Source organism: Sciurus vulgaris (assembly GCF_902686455.1).
Source record: "Sciurus vulgaris genome assembly, chromosome: 13".
In the NCBI taxonomy this organism is placed as follows: domain Eukaryota; kingdom Metazoa; phylum Chordata; class Mammalia; order Rodentia; family Sciuridae; genus Sciurus; species Sciurus vulgaris.
Window position 1 is genome coordinate 57,062,028 of NC_136474.1, and position 15,201 is coordinate 57,077,228.

The following is a 15,201-nucleotide window of genomic DNA, read 5'->3' on the forward strand; positions in this document are numbered from 1 at the left end:
AGAAAGAGAAAGAATACTAAAATAATTTCTAGAATATTCCAGAACACCAAGAAGTTAAATGATATAAGCCAATCACTTTGTATTTAATAAACATATGAATTAGTCCTCTTACACTATTAGAAAATGTTATTTTAATTTAAAAAATGATTTCAATTGATATGTCTATCATGGTATAGTAAACATTAATATGTTTCTAATAGGCTTATGAAAATGACCTTCTAATTAAGGAGGTGTTGTCATTAAAATCATGACAAAGTTGAGCTACACACCCCCACAGACACCTGAATAAACACACAGAAAAGTTTTCCTTAACAATACACTGTGAGTCTTTTAAGTTGTCTTCACTCAGGAATTTTACACATGAACACAAAGAACAAAGGAGTTAGGCAAACTCAAGCAAGAAGAATCAACCTTTGAATCCTTTCATTGGCTCTCTTCTGTATACTTTTCCCCCATGAGTCCAAGGTTCTATGTATGGTGTCTAGCTTTCCAGGATCCCACTGAAAACTCTACATGGTGTCTTCCCTCCCTGGAAATTTTATACCTGGTTTTCATTCCATTCTTTATCTATATACTTTAACAGAATCCAAAGATAAATTAATACACAAGTATTAATTAAATTAATTAAATTAATCCTCCCAAAGGAGTCTTATGCTACATACATGTATAGTACTTTCACTTCAATCTGAATCTCTCACAGGTGGAGATGTTTAGCTAAAAATAAATGCACAGTTTTAGGGATGATGGCATATTTCTCTCATCCTCGAGTTTTTAGCCAAATGATAAGTTCTGGTCTGTTCCCCTAGGAAATGCCCCAGACCTTTCTATATCCATTCATTTCCTTATTCCCCACAGGAAGAAAATTGTCATTTGTTGAAAAAAGTTAACTGAGATGCTTTAACTAGTAATGGAATGTTCTGTTGAAAAAGTAAATTTGATATCTCTGGGAGATACTATACCTCTAAAAAATAAAAAAGTCATGATGCTTCCTTCCAATATTCTCTGCATACACCTGAAAAGCCCATATGGGCAAAGCATTTCCATTCTGGGGGACGTCTGAGGTCCCCAGTTTCTCAGTGCTCACGATGCAAATGGCAGCTTGAATTCAGTTTTGAATGGAAAAATTCACATTTTTTTGTGACTCAATACAACAAAAGCACTGATTTAAATACTGCTCTGACACTCTCAGCTCCCCATCCCTATTTCTCTAATGCTTAGAAAACTAGAATACCGTAAGAACTATGCTTTGTGTGTAATTCTTTGTGGAATTTTTGAACAATTAAAACACACAAATGACTACAAAAACATGGCTGAGAACATTTGTGCTAGAACCAAAAGTATACATTGACACTAAAAATCAACACAGTTACAAAAGTAAAAAATTACTTAAAATAATCTTGAATTGTGTCTACTTGTATATTCAGGCCAACTCCATAGAGGCAAAGATAGTATATCGTACTTACTCTTTCAAACCTGAGTAAACTAAATTTCTCATTTTTAAAAGATTATTTTGCAGGGCTAGGCAGGTAACTCAGTGGTAGAGCACTTGCCTAGCATGACTGAAGCCCTGAGTTCAAATCCAGCACCACATTAAAAAAAAATCAAAGACATAAAAAGATTGTTTTGTAATTTCTCACCTCTGCCAATAATTTTGTCTGCCTCTAGCTTAGAAGGTACTTTAAATATCACCTTTTTGCAGGCTTCACCAGCAAAACTGAAGACCTAGAATAAATAAAGAACACATTAATACAGTACAGAATAAAGAACAAAAACCAACTGAGAATCTCAATAGATGTAGAACAAGCAAATGACAAAATCTAAGGCCTATTTACCTAAAAACCCTCAAAAACCTAGGAATCAAAGGAAACTTTCTCAATATGATAAGGGACATCTTTTTTTATTAATATTTTATTAATTTGCAACTAATTCCAACTTAATGAAGAACTTTTCTCTTATATCAGGAAAAAGACAATAATATTCACTATCACTACTTCCATTCAACATTGTACTGAAGCTTCTAGCCAGGGGAATTACACAGAAAATAAAATTAAACCCAAATTGGGAAGGAAGAATTAAAATTGTCTCTATTCACAGATGACATTATCTTATATACAGAAAATCTCAAAAGACTACACTAAAAAAAAAAAAAAATCCCCCACCAAAAAAGTTAATGAACTCAGCAAGGCTGAACAGGATACAAATGAACATATAAAAATCAAAAGCCAAATGTTTTCCCTGATAAGTGGAGAATGATATATAATGGGGGTGAGGGGTGGGGAATGAGAGAATAATGGGGGAACTTTAGAATATGTAGAAGGAAATGAGAGGGAGGGGGGGTATGAAAAATGGTGGAATGAGACAGACATCATTACCCCATGTACATGTATGATTACACAAATGTTATGAATCTACATTGTGTACAACCATAGAAATGAAATTATGTACCGCATTTGTGTACAATGAATCAAAATGCAGTCTACAAAAATTAAAAGCTAAATAAAAATGATAATAATAAAAAAATTGAAAGAAACTTTAAAAAACCCAAATAAATTGAGATGCATACTATCTTCATGGATCAGAAGACATATTCCCCAAACTCATCTACAGATTAATAAAATCCCTATCAACATCTCACTACCTTTTTTGTTTTGAAGAAGTGGACAATTAATCTTATTGAAATGCAAGGAAGTCCAGATAAATTTAACAAAGAACAAGGTTGGAAGACTTACATTTTCCATTTTTGAAACTAACTCTAAAGGTACAATAGATGCCAGAGTTGTAATGGCAACAGGATAATTATGTAGATACATGGAATAGGACTGAAATTCTAGAAATAGAAATAAGTTTTCCCTTGGTGTTAGCTCCCAGAAAGTTCAAGGGAAAGAAATCTGTTTAACACATAGTGCTGGGACAATAAGATATACTCATTCAGTGAAAGTGAATATGAACCCCTAAATTATACCACACACAAAAATTAACTCAAAATGGATTGCAGACCCAAATGTAAGAACTAAAACTAGTTAAAGGAAAACACCAAAAGCACAGTGATCAGGAAAATTGATAAACACAGTCAAAATTAAAAATGTTTTTCAAATGACAAAGTGAAAATATAACTCAGAGAAAATATTTTCAAATCATATAATACATGACCTATATCAATAATATATAAAGATAACTGATATTTCAATAACAAAGTGACAAATGATACAAAAAATGGGCATAGATACGATCCAAAGAAGATATACAAATGACTCTTGCATAGATTAAAAGAGACCCAGCCTCATTAGGTGTTAGGGAAATGCAAATCTAAACCATTATGAGATAACTGCCATGATGGCAAAAATAAATAAGAAAATAATCAGTTGTCAATGAGATTGTGGGGAAAATGGGACCTTCCTGTACTGATAGTGAAAATGTAAAGTGATGTAGACACTTGGGAAACAGATCAGCAGTTCCCCAAAGAGTGAAACATAAACTCAGGAAATGATTCGATAATCCCACTCTGTCTAAAAGAAATGAAGACCTATGTCCACATAAAAGCCTGGACATGACTATTCATAGCAGCATTATTCACAATAACCAAGAAGTATAAAAAACTCATATGTACATCTACTGATGAATGGACAGCAAAATGTGATATACTGGTAGAATATTATTCAGCTATTAAAAAAATCAAAATACTGATGCATGCTACCACATAGACAAACCTAAAAAGTAATTATGCCCAGTAAAAAAAAAAAATGAGCAAGAGGATTCCTGTTGGATAATTTCATAATATGAAATGCCCCCAAATGGCAACTATATAGAGAACAGATTAGTAGTTGCCTAGAGCTAAGGGTAGAATTGGGACGTGATTGTAAAAAGAAATGGAAATGTTATAAAATTAAATTGCAGTAATGGTTTTTCATTCTGTGGGCCTGATAAAATTTATTGAATTATGAATTATGAATTATGCATGTAACAGGTAAATTGTATGAAATGTAAATTATACCTCAATAAAGCTTTTTTTTAACAAACAAGAGAATACATCATGGATAGAGAAATGATTCTTTCCACATCCAGTATCCAAATTGGCAGTGAAAGGCTTTTTCAAATTAAAAAATTTGCATAAGAGATTTTAGAAATATACAATGGAAAAATAAAGACAATTCTATTGGTTCTGATATAATCAAATGTAAAATATTTCTACACAAAGCTGAAAGATTAACTCATGATAACTAAAAATGTGTATATGTATGTGCACACATAATGTATATGTATAATACACAATCAAAATTCTATACTAATGTTTCTTTTAATTATTTCTCTATATTAACAGTTATTGATACTGCTTTCCCTTTTTTTCCCATTACAGATGATATTGCACTGAGAAGTCTCACTGGTGCAAGATATTAGAATTCATGTCAGTGATAGAAATTGCTGTTCTATCTATGAACACCTTCAGTTTCATTAGCAGTTGCTAAGTGACTCTCCAAAGCACTAATATTAACTTACATTCATGCCCAGAGTACTAAATCTCTTATTTCTCATATCCCTTCCCACAATTAAATTTATGACTCTCATTTTCTTAAGTTTTCCTGAGACTGTCTTTTTCTGTTTTTATTTGCCATTTGTCTTCTGTAAATTGTTCCAGCTGTATCATTTAACCATCTATCTATTAATTTCTTCTCTTTTTTAATTTATTTTTTGCTTGTAGGTCAGTGTGGCTTGCATTTTAACTGTCTCAGTGCATCTTTTGATCAACATTAGTTAATTTTATTATTCATTGCCTTGGATTTTTTAATCAACTTTTTAAATCATTTCTTCTGGTTTGCGTTTTGCATAAAATTTAAAAATTCTTCTATCCTGTCATAAACATATTATCCAATATTCTCTTATGAAAATTTTAAAGTTGTTCCTAGCTTTTCAATGTCTACCAATCTGGAATGTACTTTGTGAATGAGTTTTTCTGGCTACCTAGTCTTACTTGTTGCTGTATAGATAGCCAATGTCCCAGAACGTCATACCAACCCTTTCTTTCTGAATTGAGAATGCTGCATCTGTAATATGAGTCATGCCCCAAAAGCAAACCTGTCTCCAGGCTTTCTACACTATTTCATCTGTATGCATGTTCATCTGTCCATCACAACAATATAGTTTTCATCAATACAGCTTTATAACCAATCTTGGTATTTGTTATGGTGACCCCAATACCTCTCATCTACCTTTAAAGTATCTTTGCACTTTTCAACCTTCTACTCTTTCAAGATTTTTTATGATCAACTGACTAAGTTCCATAAATTTTTTTATGAAATATTAATATAGCTATTTAAGTAGAATTGAGCATGTTAGGACTATTTAGTCTTTCCATTCATTTTCATTTACTTCTCAGGTAATTTTTTGCCTTTCAATAAAGTATTGTGTTTTTTGCTATAAAGTGCTTTCACATATTTGTTGGATTAATTTTAGATATATCAATGGTTTAGTGTTGTATCAAATAGGATTCCTCTTAGCCTTTATTTTCTAATTCTGTTGATAGTTTATAGAAATGTCTTCTGAAATGGGACTTACATCCAGGAAACTTGCTTACTTTTATTACAGCAGTTTATCAAAAGATACTGTTGGTTCTTGCATGGAAATAATCCGATAGTCTTCAAAATGACAATAAAATTTCTTTTAATTCTCTACCTCTTTTATTGTTGTTACTATTTTTTTCTCATGTGCTCATTTGAACTTTCAATAGAAGGCTAAATAGAACATTGCTAAAGTGAACATACTGGCATTGTTTCTAACTTTAAAAAGAATATTTTTACCATTTCACAACTAATTATGAGTCTTATTCTTTTTTCTTCATTATATTCATTCCTGTTTTTTAAACTATGCTTTATTAGCTGAAGGAAGTCCATTCCCTATATTCCTAGTTTGATAAGAATTTCTTTAAAAATACATTAAAATTTTCAACCTATTTTGAAGTTTTTCTCTTTCAATATGTTAAAATATAAAAATAGATTTTCTAACATAAACCAACTTCATTTTCTTGGGATAAACCTCACATGGATATGATAGATTCTTAAATACACTGTTGATTTGGGGGACTGCTATTTATTTCAGTATTTCACATCTATGATCTCCATAGATGAGATAAGGCTACTCTTTTTCAAGTTCATACAATCCTCATAAAATGAATTAAGAATTTCACCCTTTTCTGTTTTATCAAACAATTTACATAAGATAGGGATAATCAGTTCCACATAATTTTGGAATAGTTCACTTCTTATTATAGATCCCAGCCTGGTTTATGCAGTGTGTGTGTATGGAGATACTTGGCTTCTAATTCCGTTTCTTTCATGGCTATAAATCTATTTAGATTCTGTGTACTCCCTCAAGTCGATGTTGGTAATTTGCCCTTTGTAGGCTGTTGCTTGCTTTCTGCTTTCTAGTTGACTAGAACAATATATTAACATTATTTTAACATTGCTTTTCTCCATAACTATCTTCTCTTTGTTCTAATATTGCTTTATCTGAGCCTTCTCTGTTTTTTACTCACTTCATTATAGACATCTATGCTTTTAAAGAGCATTTGTTTTCTTGATTCTATTGTTTCTTTTTTAGTTCTTTACAAAATATACTATCAATGCAAAAGATTGCTCATAGCGTATGTTTTAATTAAGAATAAAATTAGTAATAAAAGTCTTACATTCAAGGTTAAGAAACAGAACATTACTCCTATTTTCAAAGTTCCTATATACTGAAGGCCCTATTACTACTATTTTCCAAATTCCTATATATTGAAGCCCCTCTATCCAATTGCCTTTCCTTCCATCCCTCAACTCCCAAACTCATGTAACCACTGATTGATGACTTTTGTGTTCGTCATCTATTTCTCTGCTTTTGCTTAGTTTTATGCCATGTATCTGTGTCCCTAAAGAAGATATAATTTTATTTTGCCAAGATTTGCCTTTTAAATCTATAAAGTCATATGGTAATTGTATCCAACTTGCTTTCTTTACTAAAAATTGTGTTTGTGAAATTTATCCAAGCTGAGGACAAAACATTAGTTCATTCATTTTTATTGCTGTATCATACATCATTACAAAAAAATATTGTGAATTGACCAATATAATTTTTAAAAGGAATAACGTGAATACATAGATCTGAGTTATTATTTTCTTGAAGTTATAAATATAGTAATTAAAACTATATTTTTGGGTGAATTAGATATATTATTCTAAATAAAATAAAGTAAAAATACTGCAAAGTTGTCATTAACAAAATTAATGACCTTTAAAGGTGTTTTATAAATCACTCTGTATAAAGATTGCTTAACAACAAATGCAATATACAAAAACCTTCAATTTTTAAAATATTTTTTTGGAGCCACGATTTGAGCCAGTTATCCCACTCTTTGGTTTATACTCAAAGGACTTAAAATCAGCATACTCCAGTAATGCAGCCATACCAATGTTTATAGCAGCTCAATTCACAATAGCTAGATTGTGAAACCAACCTAGATGCCCTTCAATAGATGAATGGATAAAGAAACTGTGGTACATATACACAATGGAATATTATTCAACCATGAAGAAAAATTATAATATGGCATTTACAGATAAATGGATGGAACTGGAGAATATCATGCTAAGTGAAATAAGTCAATCCCAAAAAACCAAAGGCCAAATGTTTTCCCTGATAAGTGGATGATGATATATAATAGGGGTCAGAGGTAGGGGGTGAGAGAAGAATGGAGGAACTTTAGATTATGTAGAGGGAATTAAGAGGGAAGGGGTGTGGAGCTATGAAAAATGGTGGAATGAGACAGACATCATCACACTATGTACATGTATGATTACATGAATGTATGAATCTACATTGTGCACAACCATAGAAATGAAAATTTGTACCCCATTTGTGTACAATGAATCAAAATGCAGTTTGTAAAAATAAAAAAGTTTAAAAGATGACAAAAACTTTTAAAAATTGAAGTTTTTATATATTAATGAATTATTTATTTTACAATTTGAGTAAAAAGTTTAAAGGAGACTCTCAGAAGTAAATATCTGACTTATAAAACCTATAGTTACAAGTAACTTGAAATGCAACAAATTTAGTTTTAAAATATAACATAAAGCATGGCCTACTGCAACCTGGAAAAAATAGTTTTATTTTACAGTACTTTATAAATTTCATTAATGGTATGAGTGCACTATTATCAGAAAAGTCATTAAACTCTGATAAAAAGATCTAATGCCAAAGACAGCAAAAACTAAAATTATCTGTAATCATTTTGTGTTACTCAATTATGTGAACTGAATACGCAGAGGTTTTCTACATGTTACCTTTCTTTGATAGAAGAAAAAGAAGCTGAAGAATGGGGCTAGGTATGGTTTAGTGGTAGAGTGTCCAAGCATGCAGGTAGTCCTGGGCTTGATCCCCAGCACTTAAAATAAAAGGAGGAAATGTGTGTGGTGTCTGACATATAAAGGGGATCCTTTTGACTGAGCATAAAGATAATAGAATTTTAAACTTTTCATTTCTCCTGTGGACACTGACCTTCTACAAAATGGAAATATAAACTTTCAACTTGTTAGCACTTAGAAGGCAAATGGTGAAATTTACCTCTCTACAGTCTCAGTACTTAGGTCATTCTAATAAATTTCCTTCTAACCAATCTCATTTTAAGATGGGAATTCTGGTTAAAAGGAAAGTATGATTAACTGCAAGTGCCATATATGGAAGACAACTGCTGTGGGGATTACAACAGGATCAAAAAATGTGCCTGGGTGTACATTCATTTAGTCATTCCAAAGTGACTTCTGGATCTAGCTGCCTCTCAATATGGACATCAACAACCTTGTGTTACAAAGGTAACTAAAAATGCATCAATCTAAATATGTCCTAGAACTTTGACTTTCTTATGGCTGTAAAACTACTTCTCACTAACTTACTTTATTTGCCTAAATTTTTTTTCATGAGCATAGGTCAGTATAAATCGTTGTATTTCCTTTTATTTAAAAAGGTGAGTTTGTCAAAAAAGTCTGATAAAGGATTCACACACCATTCTCATTAATTAATGTTATAAAACCTGAAAAGAAATGCACATTTGTCAACACCAGTTGCAGGTAAAGTTCATATACATTCCAAGGGGGAAAAGTACATTAGTGTAAGAGGGAGGGGCTCATATGCCAAATGTTATGACTTTAGGTTCTTTGGAGTCCTCTTAGCAAAATGATAGACTGTATCCAAGAATATACCATTTATAGGATATAAATGGGAATTAAACCATTCTCAGGGTACATTTGATATGGAGAACACTTATTTTAAACAATCCTACTATTTGTAACATTCAGAAGACAACTGATCTAATGCATACTAATTTCACCATCCCTAATAATTTTTCTTACATTAAAAGAGAAAACACTTTGAAAGACACTTAAAAACTTTAAAAACAGTGAGATGCCCAATACGTTTCCTTCCCATTTTTCTCCTTTCTTCAGTTTGTGAGTGTGTTTAATAGAAAGTCTCTAATGGCAGGTTGAAGAAAGAGCAGGGGGCAAAGAAGCAAGAAAAGATAAGTGAAAATTGGAAAGTTTCCTCTACCTCCTGGGACAGCTCCTGAGAAGGCTAACATGTTAGAAATCTCGGATTTGTGTTACAGACTTCATTTGAAAAGCTGTCTCCTTAGAACAAGCAAGTGTTTTTGAAGAGCTCCATTAGTTTCTAGAAACTGAAAAGTGTTTCTAAAATGCTGTGCCATAAATGCTCCATTACTGATATGCTCAAAAGTTGGAAGTCATATGAGTCAATAACAGAGAGAGAGAGAGAGAGAGAGAGAGAGAGAGAGAGAGAGAGAGAGAGAGAGAGAGAACTGAGATCTTAAGTTACCCATCCCGACTCAAAGAATTTGTAAACTGGGGGTTGCAGATGAAAGAAACTACCATTCTGTGTCAACTCTCCAGTATTCAAGTCTCCAAACATACTACTTAATTTAAACTCTATGAAATTCCTTTTCAAGATAATCCTAAACGAATAAGTCGTAGACCAGAGCTGAAGTTTTCTCTACTTGGTTCACTTGCACCTTCTTGCGCAGATGTACCGAGTACCCCTATCCCAGTCGGGACAGCTGGGTGTTTTCAGCGCCCTCCACAGAGTCAATATTGGGAATCCTGGCAACAGCACCTGCAGTTTCTTCTCCCCATTCCCTAATCCCTTCTCGGAGAAAACACAAAACACCCAATTCAAGGTCTTTAGATATAAATGCTGGATATGCTTTCAAAATATCGCAGAACACATTTTGCCAGCAGTTCCCATGCTTAAGGAGTAAGTTCTTGAACTCATTTGTGGAAAGAGTTGCAGCGCTGGTCATGCGCTTATTTGTACAATTCCTTGCCCGCAGATATATCTTACCTCACAACTACCAATCCAGTATTCCTAGCTCACTCATTTAAAGAGAGGATAAAGCTTGGACCCACTCGTCCAATCTGAGGGAACCCAGACCCGCTTGACCAGAGTGGACCCACTCGGTAGACGCTCATAGTCCTCTTGTCCTCCAGGCCTCAGCATCATGTTTGGACAAGAAAAGACCGCCGCTCTTTCCCCTAGGTCCCAAATGCCACTCTGGTTCGGTTTTAAGTTTCACAGGTAACTGCTGTCAGATTTCCCAGTTTTTATTTTCAAGACTCCTGGGTTCTGGGAGAATTGTCCCTAACTCCCTGTCCAGGAGAATCCTGTCCTCAGTCGCAGGATTTTAGGGCAAAGGAGGCACATGGTCTATGCATGCCATAGTGCTTCCCCCAGAGTAGAACTAAGTACCACCCCATCCCACCGCATTCTACCTCATCCCAACCCACCTTGACTTCAGTTCTCCGCCCCACCCCAGTCCTATAGCCATAACGCGCTACCACCCGGTCCCCAATAGCAGCCCTTGCCCGGCCTTCCCACACCCTCTCTCCCCAGACAGACACCGCCGCCGGCTGGCTGACGCGGGGGTGGATAGTTTGGGCGAACTCCTGAATAACCTTTAGGAGAGGCATAGCCAGGAAACCCGTTTCTCAGAGAAAACCCTGCAGGGTACACAAGGGAACCGGTACTGCCACTCCATTCACAACCGTCCCCATCCGAGGTCAACTAGGACCCTGGGCACTAGGAGAGGCACTTTGTTGAGCCCCATTTCATGTCTGTCTTTGCTCCCTCCAGGATCCTAACTGACCAACAATCATTCTTTGTCCCTTTCCACTCGAAGGCGCGCCCAGTCACCTTTCCCAGACCAGCCTGCGAGCCAGGAGAGTCGGGCGAGTCCCCGTCCCCTGCTACCTGCGATGGCTCCCACCCAAGTGCTGAGGAGTCGGAAAGCAACGCAGAATTCACACAATTGGGCTAAAAAATCTGGGCATACAGCTGCCCCTCAAAGACCCGTTTGCTTCCCCCATCCCTCAAAACTGAACTTGGGGCCAGTATCTGCCCCCCAGAATTAAGCCGAACAGTGGATGTTACCTTTCGGTTCATTTGGTCCCTTACCGCCCCATGCCACCCATCGGCAGCGACCAAGACCGATCGACCTCCTCCGCCATCCCGGCTCCATAAAACAGGGACCGATGGCTCACCAAGAGGGTCAGCAGCAGTTGCAAGGAGAGGGCTTCGCACAGTGGATCCCGGAGGCGGGCGGCTGCCATCCCAGCGCTGGACAGTGGCAGAAGAACACGGGCGCCGGGCAGTGTAACCGAGAGCAAGCGCGCGGGAGGAGCTTTGCTGGCTGTTGCTTGTCTTGAAGTCGCTTTGGCCTCTCTCAGGCTTGTCTGCCCGGGAGCGTGTTCTCTCCTGAAATCGGATTGGACCCAGGAAACTTAGAGCAGCCCCTCCTAGTTATTTCTCAAGTTTTATCACCGCCGGAGCCACTGGGGAGCTGCCCCAGCCTGCCACCTCGCTCCCCGCGGCCGTCCGGGCGCTCACTCACGGGAAAGCGGTCCCAGGCCCACCCTCTGCGGGTTCTCCCACACCCCTAGTCTGCCCAGCGGGGCAGCCGCCCAGATCGTCCCGGGGCGTCACCATCGCTGACGCTGCGCTGCGCTGAGCATTCCCACTGCGGAACCCAGATCTGCCTGCCCCAACTCAGGCCCTGCTGGGTGCCAGGAACACCTTGTGATTGGATCAGCAGTTTCTCCCATAGGTTCCCGAACAAATTCTGGGCAATGTCGTGTTTAAACAAAATAAATATATTGTCTCCGGAATGTGTCTAACAGGACACGATAAAGGACTGAAGGAAAACTATCTCAAGTGGCATGAATAAGCTGCATTTGGTGTGCCAGATATTAAAACCAAGTAAAAGAAAGTCTGATCCAATGATATTTTACACACTCAAAATGTTAGTGATTACACTAAGAGCGTATTTACTGACAAGTTTTGTGGCCTCATATGAACCTTCTAAGAAAGTGTTTGTCCTTAAATGTGAATCAGTGGTCTGGTGCTTACTTGCATAATTGTATTAAGATGAAAATTTTCAGTTTGTGGTCAAAAGAAAATCTGCTGCACAAAAACTACTCTAAAATGAGGCCCCCAAATTCAATATCATCCAATGTGTTTCAGGTTTGAAAGTCCACCAGGCATTACCTGGAGGTTTGCAGGAAAGGAAATAATAAAACCCAGAACTGCCCAAAACAATTCAAAATCTAGGAGAGAAGGGAGGCTATCATCAAAACAGTACATGCTGTTATTTCTTTAGTTCTCTCTAAACTGGATTTATGTTTCCTAATCCCCGACAGGGCTGGATTCAGGAGCAAAGCCCTCTCAGAAATGTGTTGCTGCTCCTCAAAGACCATTCAAAAGTTTGGAGGTCAGAACCCAAAGACAGTCCAGAATCATTAAGGAAAAAGGAGTGATGGACTTCATTCATCTCAACCTGGCCATTTCTAATAGACTCCTTGTCTAAGCCATGTATTCCAGAAGGTTTAGGATTTCCCTGAAACTCCTGAGTCTCATTTCTCAGGACTCAGGCACCATAAGTTCAGCTGCCCAATTTCATCTCTGAGGTACCTGAGACATCCATCAGAGAAAATCTGTTTGAAAGGAACTTCCAGGCTCAGAGAAAGGGCTCCAAACGTCTTTCCACTCTAGAATTTTCACCTCCCATCCTCCAAATCTTCAGCTTTGCCCATGACCTGGGAGAAAGTTTCTCAAAGTTTCTTTCAGCTCCAGCCAGTCTTTGGAAACACAGTGGAATTGGCTTCTCAGAAACACGGGTGAGGAAAGGAGATGCCAACACCAATCGCCCGATACTCTCCAACTTGGGATTCACCGTTAAAGCAAAGAGTTGGGCAAAGGGGTTGGAGAATTAAAGTAAAGGGCTGAGGTGTTAGGAAATTGTGGAACAGAGGCTCTAGAACTCACCTGAAGAAGGTCTGAGGAAGCAAAGATGCTTGAGGTAAGAACAGAGAAAGAGGGAAGGGTAAGAGAATGTTCCAGGCAAATGGAAGAGGAGCAGGATTTGAGTAGCTCTGAAGAGACGGGTGACAGTTTTCTACATCAGGGAAGCAGGAGGCAGAAAATTCTCATTCTGGCCAGATTCTGGCTGGGAATCTAGCCAAAACGAGAGGCTCCGAACCAACTATGCTGAAGAACTGGATTTCATTCTGGTAGAAATGGAGTACAAGCCCTCAATGTGTAAAAAGAGTTGCTAAGTACTGTTACAGAATTAATCACTGGGTCAGTTTGTACATTATTATTAATGAACCTGTTTGTAACTTGATACGGCTTTCACTTAATAACCATGTAACACATAGTTTGAGATAGATTTTTTCTCTATTCTAAGTGTACCTAGTTTTCTTATGATTTAAACTTTATCTTCAGATTAACTAATCTAACCTGATTAAGACTACCTTGCAAGTGACAAAAACTGTCAAATTGCTATCCTCTTGTTGTTTTGGCCATGCTGTCTAAAAGAGGATGTTGTTAAACTTACTGATTACATGCCAATTGCTTTGAGCTTCCACATTTAGCTTCTACAAAATAAAAGTTTTAATATCATAGAAATACTGAAGAAAGCATATTAGAGATACTTGTAATTCAAATCCCAAATATCTAGGTGCAACATCAATGTTAAATAACCAAATGCAGTATTAGTAACTATTTTGGAATTTCCTGTTTTGTTATAGCAGGTACTTGTCTGTCATGACTATATTAGTCTAAGTTCTAATATAAAGCAATGCATATTTATTATTTAGAGAAAAAAATCTTTACATAGTTATAATGATAGCATGAAAATGTGCTAAAGAGAAATGAAATCGCTTTTATTTCTCCTATGTGGATTATAATTTAAAATGAGTTCATTGAAAATGTTTTAAAATGTGAGTTTCAGTTCCAATGAAGTTAAAATTGGATACTTTCTATAATAAAATTAATTTCCAGTCGTCATGAGACACCATAAAGCATATAAACTCTTCTGTCATGTCTTTATTTTATTATCCTGTCCTTTAAGCTGTACAGCCAGTTATGCTAAAGGAATAATGGACCAAAGTGGGGAAGTGATTTATTATCTTCCTTTGTTGTGGTTTCAGTTTGAAAGATAAGAGACCCAAAAATGAGAAGAAATTTTGGGGAAAATAAAAAAGTACAAACCAAAGAATCCAAGGGAATCATAACAATTTTAGCAGAAAAGAAGTTTAATAAGGAATTTCTGGCCACGGAAAGACTAATTGATCTTACACGGTGGCAGCTGACCCCTGACCCACTGAACTTGGTGGCCTTGTGCACTTCCAGGCCCACAGGTCTAATGCACCTCCCCATTTTTTCATAGTCAGGGATGTGACAAATGTAGACCACTTGAAATGCTTTTATAAAATACTGCCAGATAATCATATGATGTTGGAAACAAATTTGCTAAGAAAAGTGAGATATATGAAAAGAAGCTTAAATTAAAACCAAGTAAAAGATCGGTTTGAACAGTTCTTGTGACACAAAGCAAAGTCTGCCATGGAATGTTAGCTCATAAGCACTTTTGGAATATAATTTCAGATAAAAAGTTATGGTGTGCCTAGAGGCCCTCCTCTAACTCCTCAGACCAATCCTGAAAATAACCTTGACTTTCTGGCCATTTCAAAAGACTGAGGAAGGCTTGGGGATAATGGGAAGTTCAAGTCACTAGTAACCTACAAGAATTACATTGCTGCCCAGTGCAGGAGCCATCCCAGAATCTTTGTCTGCCTCTTCTGTCTTCCCAGGGTAAGCATGCTC

At 36.5% G+C, this 15,201-nt stretch overlaps 1 protein-coding gene across 2 annotated transcripts in view; it reads right to left on the reverse strand.

The window, feature by feature from the left end:
* DSC3 (desmocollin 3) overlaps positions 1-12,065 on the reverse strand; it is a 48,090-nt gene extending 36,025 nt beyond the window's left edge. For both annotated transcript variants that reach the window (XM_079109323.1, XM_079109324.1), the window contains exons 1-3: positions 12,022-12,065; positions 11,580-11,793; positions 1,638-1,722 (exon numbers count right to left, since the gene is read on the reverse strand). In XM_079109323.1, coding sequence (XP_078965449.1) covers positions 1,638-1,722; positions 11,580-11,793; positions 12,022-12,050 — 328 coding nt within the window. In that variant the 5' untranslated portion in view covers positions 12,051-12,065. The remainder of the gene's footprint in view (positions 1-1,637; positions 1,723-11,579; positions 11,794-12,021) is intronic.
* Positions 12,066-15,201: the final 3,136 nt, after the last annotated feature.